Here is a 9,678-nt window from a genome sequence, read left to right on the forward strand (position 1 = left end):
CCTCCTATGAGTTAGATTCCTGCCTCAACTGTATATATTATTATGCTTGTAGGCTATTCAGTAACAAGACATCTGTTCAGAAATCCCTCTAGAAAGTTTCCTACATTATTTATGTCACTACTAAAACTATCTCCCCTCCCTTAAAAAAACAGCTGCTTTACATACAAGAGAAAAAAAGATCGTTATTTAGCCAGCAATGTTGATAAATGATTCTGGTGTCTTTTAGCTAACTGTCATTGCTTTCTATATACTAATTAGCTTTTTATACACCAATAAAGTCTCTTCTGTTTTCAAAGATTGTCAAGTAGCCATTTAACAGTAAATTTTAAATGCTATTCTTATATCCTCTCAATTAAAAGTAAATTTTAATGATTTTTATGTAAATAGTTTCAACCTCACAAATCAGTAAGATCTCCCCCAAAAGATTGTACCATGATTTCTGAAAGCTCTGAACTTTTGTCTGCTTATTTTCTCCTGGAAGCTTAATATACTTACCAAAAATTTCCACATTCCACATCATCAAAGCTTTCATCTTGTCTCAAAAGAAAAAAGAAAAAAAGTTTAAATGCCGATTAAAAGCCAAAATCAACTATTTTCAGCCTCAATTTTCAAATGTCAGTTTGTTTTTACCTAATTCTAGTAAATTTATATAGTGTAATTCTAAACTTCACTATTTGACGTTTTCCTGCTGAAGAAAAGCAGTAGAACTTTTCACCACCTGTGTTGTTTTTGGAAACTAGCCCCTCCCATCTGTGGTCTGGACAACATAGTGCCCAGGCAGGTCCTTACTAAGGGGACTGCCTACACACTGCTCTCAGGACTCCAGCAATTACCTGTTGTTGCCCGGCAGCTGGATGTCCTGGAGAAGGGCCCTCTGTGAACAAGGTACCAACAAAAGAGATAGGTGACTTTCTACATTCAGCACACCATAAAAGGGAATTTCGAATAGGAAGAGACGGGAAAGGAATCCATAAAAGAGACCAACTAAAGGTCAAGTCTTTGCATTTTTGAATAGCAACCATTTTCTGCTGAATTAGCTAATACAGTATTTCTCAAGCCTTTGAATTTGATTCCTATAGAGTTTAGCTTTTCCAAAACAAAAGTGGGAAGGAAGTGTTGTTTTTCAGTATAAAGAGGTTCTAACTAGATTTCAATTAAAAGGAAAAAAAGAAAAAGATATACAGCTTGATGAATATGCCTAGAATTCTTGGCCTAAATACAGAATTTGTCAAAACCCGGAGGCGGGGAGGGAAGGGGTGGGGAGTGGGGGGGATGGGGGGGCTGGGGCTGGGGGGTGGGGGGAGCTGGGGCTGGGGGGGGGTGTTCTGCCTATTTAGAATATGGTGCATAATGAGGTTGCTGAACTAAGCTAGAGAAAACAGGAGGAAGCCACAGATTCCATTAGCTCAAGCAATATACAAATGCTGCTAATTATATTTGTTCCATGACAAGAGTTGTTTTTATAAAGATAACCACCAACTACCACCACCATCCCCCCAAAAAACTGAACTGTCCTCAAATGTACCCTTAATAGTTCTTCTCTGTTCCCACACCCTCAACAACTTTGGTTCTCTAGCCCTACTCGTCCCTGCTATGAAACCTGACAAAAATCTTGAAACAGAAAGCGAGAGAAGGGGGAGGGACACAGACAGAGAGAGAGAACGTATTTTGCCACCCTCCTGGCTAACTGAAATGCTTGTTCCCGAGATTACAGTAATTACAACCACAGCATGAGTTCCATACAAGCGCTAAATGAAACAGCACATCAATTAAAAAATAAACACTCCATTCTAGGAGAAAGACAACCCCCTGGGACGTCCTAACAAGCGTAAATGAACCTGCCAGGCTGCCGGTCCCTCGGGCCTCCGCCTCCCCTCCCCATCTTAAGGTAGTTGCGGAGCTGGCGGGGGCAAGTACTCCTTGGCGGTGTCCCAAGTGGCTGCTAAAAGCAGCTCAGGTCCTGCTCCGCTCCTGGCGGATCACTGATACGTGTCGGTGCGTCAGCGCCAGGACTCAGCACCGCCTCCCACGGTAGAAAAGGAGGCTCTGGAAAAAACGTGAACTTTGGAGAGACATGTATTTGTTCCAAAAGTACGAGGCGAAGAGAGAGAATCCAGCCGCAGTCTGCCCTACTTATAAGTTCTTTCTTTTTCTTTCTTTTTTTTCTTTCTTTCTTTTTTCTTCTTCTTTCCTTTCTTTCTCCCTCTTTCTTCTCTTTCCTTTCTTTCTTTCCCTTTCTTTTTTCTTTCTTTCTTTCTGAAAGGAAATTTTTTTTTTCATAAAGAAGCACTGTGTCCTAGATGCTTTACATACTTTATCCCACCTATCGGAACCCCCTTTGAAATCCGTACGATTACCCCACTCTTCAGGTAAGGAAACTGAGGCTCCCCTGACCACTCAGCGGAGGGGAGAGGAGAATACTGCTCCCGCCCTTGTGCCTGGGCGCCTCTCGCACACCTGGGGTAAGGGCGGCTGTGCTCCCGTACACCTCCTGGGGCGTCCCCCCCACCCACGTACAGCCCCACCATACAGAATGAACTGCCGTCCTTCCACTCCTCCCACATTTCCAAGCCTCAAACAGCATCATTCTAAGAACCCCAAGAAGAGCACCCCTTCCCGGTTCTCCCGCAGAGCCTGACCCCAGTCAGGCTCCCGCGCACTCGCGTGCACGTAGGTTCCCCACCGACCCAGCTTACGGAGGGGCGTGGGGTCACCCATATTCGGGGGCATTAGTAGGCAGCGACGTGACTTGTTTGAACGAGCCTGGAAAAGCACGCGCATGCATAAAACCCCCATCCCGGTCCCCAAAAGCAGACTCGGGAGAAGGGAATCGAGAACTCAAACGCACTGAGCTATGTGGCAACAATCGTGGCAAAACCTCGCTCTCTGCGGTCAATCCCAAGGTTACCAAAACTCTCCAGCCGCAGAAAGCGCGCATGCCGTGGGGACACTCCGGACCGCCTTAAGGAAGGCTGAGTCTTGGGAGCGCATAGACTCCGCCCCGTCACCCGGTGATTGGTGCGCCCGGCCGAGGGCGGAGACCGAGTCCGCGCTATATAAATATTCATGAGCCGGCCGGGCGGTGCGAGCGGGGCCGGGGCCGGAGCCGGGAAGTTGGGTGAAGGGCGCTGCTCCCGCCGAGGAGGAGGAGGAGGAGGAGGAGGAGGAGGAGGAAAAGGAGGAGGAGGAGGAGGAGGAGGAGGAGGAGGCGGCGGCTGCGGCGGCGGCGGCGGCGGCGGCGGCGGCGGCGGCGGCTGGGCGCGGGCCGCGCCGCTCAGGTGTCTACTCCGCCTTCTTGGTCTGGATCTGGTTCTCTGTGTCTAGCAAGAAGGGGTCTGCCTACACCTCGCCCGATTGCCGGCCGGAGAGCGGAGCGGACTTTTACCGGAGGCGGAGTCTGTCAGTCCCGGCGGTGGACAGACGGACCGACGCCGGGGAAAGAGGGCGGCGGCCTCTGCGGAGGCGGGTCCCGAACTCCCGCGGCAGAGCTGCGCGGCTTTGGGGGGGAGCATGAGTCCACGGGGACAGAAAGGGGGCTGCAGGGGCTGACCCGGCGCGGGGAGCGGCCTGCCCAGCCATCTTGACTGCGCACCGCGGCCCGAAAGGAAACTTGCTGTGCCGCCGCCCTCTGTGCCCGGCAAAGTCACCGCACCGTCGCCGGCGCCGCGTGGACAAGTGGCCGGGCGCGCGGGAGAGAAAGCGAGCGAGAGAGGGACGATGAGCCGGGGACCATCCACTGTGCTGCGAGAGGGCTGAGTTCGACCGGGAGTCAGCAGGGCAGACTCTCGGGGACTGTGGTGCACGCCTGCAGAACCCTCACCGCCGCTGCCCAGGCTTCGGACCCCACTGTGTGGACGCGTCCCGAGAAGGGACTAGGTTATCTGCAGACCCCCTTTCCGGGAGAGGCAGGAGAGAGACCAAAAGGGCACCCGCTTTCCCCTTATCCGGCTCCCTCGCCGAACCCCCCCGCGCCCCTCCGCGCGCCGCCTGGAGGGCGAGGGCGCGGGGCCGAGGCGCGCAGCATGGAGTGGGGTTACCTGTTGGAAGTGACCTCGTTGCTGGCCGCCTTGGCGCTATTGCAGCGCTCGAGCGGCGCGGCGGCTGCCTCGGCCAAGGAGCTGGCGTGCCAAGAGATTACCGTGCCGCTTTGCAAGGGCATCGGCTACAACTACACGTACATGCCCAACCAGTTCAACCACGACACGCAGGACGAGGCGGGCCTGGAGGTGCACCAATTCTGGCCGCTGGTAGAGATCCAGTGCTCGCCGGACCTCAAGTTCTTCCTGTGCAGCATGTACACGCCCATCTGCCTGGAGGACTACAAGAAGCCCCTGCCTCCTTGCCGCTCGGTGTGCGAGCGCGCCAAGGCCGGCTGCGCACCCCTCATGCGCCAGTACGGCTTCGCCTGGCCGGACCGCATGCGCTGCGACCGGCTGCCGGAGCAGGGCAACCCCGACACGCTGTGCATGGACTACAACCGCACGGACCTCACCACAGCCGCACCCAGTCCGCCGCGCCGCCTGCCGCCGCCGCCTCCGGGTGAGCAGCCGCCCTCTGGCAGCGGCCACGGCCGCCCGCCGGGGGCCAGGCCCCCGTCCCGCGGCAGGGGCGGTGGCGGCGGGGACGCAGCGGCGCCCCCCACGCGCGGCGGCGGCGGCGGGAAGGCGCGGCCCCCTGGCGGCGGCTCAGCGCCCTGCGAGCCGGGCTGCCAGTGCCGCGCGCCCATGGTGAGCGTGTCCAGCGAGCGGCACCCGCTCTACAACCGCGTCAAGACCGGACAGATCGCCAACTGCGCGCTGCCCTGCCACAACCCCTTTTTCAGCCAGGACGAACGCGCCTTCACCGTCTTCTGGATCGGCCTGTGGTCTGTGCTGTGCTTCGTATCTACCTTCGCCACCGTCTCCACCTTCCTCATCGACATGGAGCGCTTCAAGTATCCCGAGCGGCCCATTATCTTTCTTTCGGCCTGCTACCTCTTCGTGTCAGTCGGCTACCTGGTACGCCTGGTGGCGGGTCACGAGAAGGTGGCGTGCAGCGGCGGCGCGCCGGGCGCCGGCAGCACGGCAGGCGCGAGTGGCGCGGCGGCGGCGGCGGCGGGCGCGGGCGCGGCTGGCGCGGGAGCAGGCGGCCCGGGCGGGCGCGGCGAGTATGAGGAGCTGGGCGCTGTGGAGCAGCACGTGCGGTACGAGACCACTGGCCCCGCGCTGTGCACCGTGGTCTTCCTGCTCGTCTACTTCTTCGGCATGGCCAGCTCCATCTGGTGGGTGATCCTGTCGCTCACGTGGTTCCTGGCGGCGGGCATGAAATGGGGCAACGAGGCCATCGCCGGCTACTCGCAGTACTTCCACCTGGCCGCGTGGCTCGTGCCCAGCGTCAAGTCTATCGCCGTGCTGGCGCTCAGCTCCGTGGACGGCGACCCGGTGGCTGGCATCTGCTACGTGGGCAACCAGAGCCTCGACAACCTGCGCGGCTTCGTGCTGGCGCCGCTCGTCATCTACCTCTTCATTGGCACCATGTTCTTGCTAGCCGGCTTCGTGTCGCTCTTCCGCATCCGCTCAGTTATCAAGCAGCAGGGCGGCCCCACCAAGACGCACAAACTGGAGAAGCTCATGATCCGCCTGGGTCTCTTCACCGTTCTCTACACCGTGCCCGCCGCCGTCGTGGTCGCCTGCCTCTTCTATGAGCAGCACAACCGCCCGCGCTGGGAGGCCACGCACAACTGCCCGTGCCTACGGGACCTGCAGCCAGACCAGGCGCGCCGGCCCGACTACGCCGTCTTCATGCTCAAGTACTTCATGTGCCTCGTGGTGGGCATCACCTCGGGCGTGTGGGTCTGGTCCGGCAAGACGCTCGAGTCGTGGCGTGCTCTGTGCACCCGCTGCTGCTGGGCCAGCAAGGGCGCCACGGGGGGCGCGGGCGCCGCGGCAGCTGGGGGCGCCGGGGGACCCGGGGGGGGCGGGGGCGTGGGGTCCGGTGGGGGCGGGGGCCCGGGCGGTGGGGCGGGATCCCTCTACAGCGACGTCAGCACCGGCCTGACGTGGCGATCTGGCACGGCCAGCTCCGTGTCTTATCCAAAGCAGATGCCATTGTCCCAGGTCTGAGGGGAGGGGAGGGGGCACCCGGAAGGAATGGGGAGGGGGGCGAGGAAACAAGTGCGGCGAAGGGACACTCGACGGGCTGAGGTTCCCACCCCTTCACCGTGTTGATTGCTATTAGCATGATAATGAACTCTTAATGGTATCCATTAGCTGGGACTTAAATGACTCGCTTAGAACAAAGTACCTGGCATTGAAGGCTCCCAGACCCAGCCCCCTTTCCTCCATTGATATGCGGGGAGCTCCTCCCGCCAGGCGTTAATCTCTGTTGGCAGAGGAGGGTGGACTCTGCTGCGTTTCAGAACGCCAGGTTTGGAGCCCTCGCTGGTTGCCGTTTGCTGAGCTTGAAGCCAGATCTACAGATTTCACCTGAGGGACCTATTTTTCTCCCTCGACTCTCCTACGTAAACTCTTAATCCTAACATACCCTAGAGGAGGGATGACCGCGACCTAATGGAATTGCACGGTTTGGGTATTCTTAATGACCAGGCAAATGCCTTAAATAAACAAACAAATAATGTCTTAATTATACACCCCAAGTAAATACGGGTTTCTTACATTAGAGGATGTATTTATATAATTATTTGTTAAATTGTAAAAATGTGTAAAATATGTACATATCCAAAGATATACAGTCTGTACATTTTTTGTAAAAAGTTTAGAGGCCACCCCTGTAAGAACAAATATAAGTATTCTATTTTGTCAATAAAATGACTTTTGATAAATGATTTAAGCATCGCCCTTTCCCCCTGCCTCTTCTACGCTGTTACCTTTAAAGTGCTTGCTAAGGACGTGTTGAAAATGGACATTTTCTGGTTTCTCATTCTGTACACTGACCTTAGGCTGGAGAAAATGACCTGTTAAACTCTAGTTCTTAAGTTGTTAGCAAAGTAAATATCCTTGTTGAACTGAAATCAAAATTGAGTTTTTGCACCTTCCCAAAAGATGGTGTTTTTCATGGTAGCCCTTTTCTCATCCATGGATAACAACACTCACCTTAGTGTGTGTAAATGGAACTTTTGCAAGGCAACAATTGCACTCAGGCCTTGTTATTTATCTTGTACAATATCACTAAAGGCTTCAAAACCCCACATTTATTTCTCGGTGTCCCTGATTTTGAAAGCACCTGGGTTTTCAGGGACTGAACACACTGCTGAAGTGTAGAGGTTAATGTTTTAAACCATAGATCACACTTTACAGTATAAGTCACTTGACTATCTGGTAGTGGAGCAGGCACTCTTTAATGGATTAGACTAACGGGTTAACATCTTAATAACCTTCCAGGCTTGTGTATATCAAATGTGCTGCTTTTCCTAGAGAAAAAGCTATTGTTCCTCTGTCAAGACTAAGCTAATTTATTTGAGCAGAAGGCTGTTGAATTAGCAGAAGAATGCTTTGGCAATTGTTGAACTTTTTACCTGTCTGCCCAGTGGCCCAGCACATCATTCCTTTAAGAGGAGCTAAATGAATAGGGTTAATCTGTAGGGAACTTGGTCTTTTGAGTTTGAAAAACTTTGATCTTTTCTCCTCTCCAAATGTGCTGTATAGTCTGAAGTTTCTTTCCCTGCTGCCCGGCTCCTCTTGGTGCAGACCAATTGGCCACCGCGGAGCCTTAAAGTTCTTCCATTAAAGGGATGTGGGACTTTTACTTTAAAAAGGAGAGAGAGCGAGGGAGAGGAAGACTTGTAACAGTTAGTGAAGACCAGAGGCACAAGTGCGCTCAGCCTTTTAAACAGCTTTTCCCGGCATTGTTAGCCAGCCTGCAGGCAGCTAGGCATGGGTTGAAGCATTATAGAAAAGGGCTCTGAATGCCCTACAGGTGGTCTGTGCACATAATCCCCCAATTTAAAGCGTTTTCCTTTGCTGGACAATTGCATTACAAAACTCCCTTCTTTTTCGCCCCTAATTGAACCAATGAACTATTATAAACTACAAGTTTTTCTTAAAAAAAAAAAAAAGAAAGAAAGAAAAAAAAAAAACCTATGCCTAAATTCTATTGACTAAATTCTGGCAAGTTTTCTGAACTGAACCTTTTAAAGCACCGGAAGTAAAAGCTTCTTCAGACATTTCAGTTTTTCAGATATTTTTATTCCCCATGCTTGTTATTTTCTGACAGATTAGCAATAATTTAAAAGTAATTGGTAAGGTTGTGTGTTCATACTGAAAAGATAGCCCCAGGTCCCTTATTAACCTGTCAATCAAGATAAGAAATGGGCAGCTACGCTGCTAATGATGGGGGGCATCAAACATTGCAGGGTGGGAAGGGACATGTTCTCTGCATCCTGCTAAAATGTTTGTTCTCTTTTCCTAATAGGAATATTTATTGGTTAAGAAAAAAAATTTTTAATTAATAGAATGGAAACTACTTCCTTGGCTGATCTTGCTCGCCTGAGAGGCTTTTAAGAGTTTCTTGGTAGAAACATTTTGCAAATCCTTTCCAGAGTCATTCTTGGCATTAATTGGATTTTTTAAATTAGATATGCAATAAGAACACCTACGTTAGCTATCATGCTGATTATATTTCTTAAGGTCAGAGGCATTGTAAAATCTTCACTTCCCAGCAGTTTTATTAAAGAATTAACTATTTTGTGACATAGGTACCAATAAGTGGCCTGCATCTAACCCAGGTGGTGACACTCATGTACTGTAGTGTACATAAACCACAAACTTTATATTTTCAGTTATAAAGTGTAAGTGAGAGGGCACTTTCCATACTCTTTACCAGAGAGCTAAAAGCCACTACTTAGCATATTGGTTTTCTAATGTGGCAGTATTCTCATTATTGACACATTTTCAACTCCGTGATATGGTGGGAAATGTCCAACTTGGAAGCTTTTTTTCCATTATTAATCTTTCAATATATCCTTGTAAAAAGTCATATTTGATAGCTTTTACAAGATGGCTATAAATGTGCTCAATATAAACAGGCTTATTAAACAAGCAAAAATCCCTACTATTCTAAGCACAACTCTTAGTAAGAAGACCTGCCTCTGTAATCAGTAAAAACTGATTTTAGAGACTGATACTAAAACACAAGTGCTGGTTCTTTGCCTTTAAGACTAAAACTTTAGTTGCAAATTTACCAATATCCAAATGGTAGATAGATGCAAAATTGATTTTGGGTGTGGAAAAATGGAAGAAGAGTCTCAGTTTGGCAATTTGCATTAGACAAATGACAGGTCCCTTGCCTGAATACCCCCCTTTGTGCTATACAGGTGTGTTCTTAATTAACTATATGGAACAAGTGTTAGTTTTTTTTAAATTTTGTCAAACATGGCAGGTAGGGGACTGGGGAGGGGATATGGTTACTGTGTGACTAGAAGATCAATATGAATAAAGTCTAATATGGTTAAATCCATTAGTAAAGCCAAAGCTCATTACAATTACTTGTGGGAAAAGCTATGTGAAACACTTTCTTTTTGCTTTAAAATAAATGCAATTTGAAAGTACCATAAAACAAAGGGGGGGGGGTGGAAACCATGTAAGAAAGTTTAAGGTGCAAAAGACGTCACCATTATAGTTTCTTAATCTACACTGATGGTGTTGCAGGTTCCTGTAATCCTTGAAAGTTGTGGGGAAGGAA

The 9,678-nt window shown here is 50.8% G+C and overlaps 1 protein-coding gene across 1 annotated transcript; it reads left to right on the top strand.

Moving 5' to 3' along the window:
* Window positions 1–3,253: 3,253 nt before the first annotated feature.
* FZD8 (frizzled class receptor 8) lies at window positions 3,254–7,228 on the top strand. The gene has a single exon (XM_027595571.2). The coding sequence runs from the start codon at window positions 4,023–4,025 to the stop codon at window positions 6,099–6,101; it is 2,079 nt and encodes a 692-aa protein (XP_027451372.2). The 5' UTR covers window positions 3,254–4,022; the 3' UTR covers window positions 6,102–7,228.
* Window positions 7,229–9,678: the final 2,450 nt, after the last annotated feature.

Source organism: Zalophus californianus, chromosome 9, assembly GCF_009762305.2.
Source record: "Zalophus californianus isolate mZalCal1 chromosome 9, mZalCal1.pri.v2, whole genome shotgun sequence".
In the NCBI taxonomy this organism is placed as follows: Eukaryota; Metazoa; Chordata; class Mammalia; order Carnivora; family Otariidae; genus Zalophus; species Zalophus californianus.

What these genes read in the sequence shown, in the direction of transcription:
- FZD8 (XM_027595571.2), top strand. Translation starts at nt 4,023, where the DNA reads ATGGAGTGGGGTTACCTGTTGGAAGTGACCTCGTTGCTGGCCGCCTTG.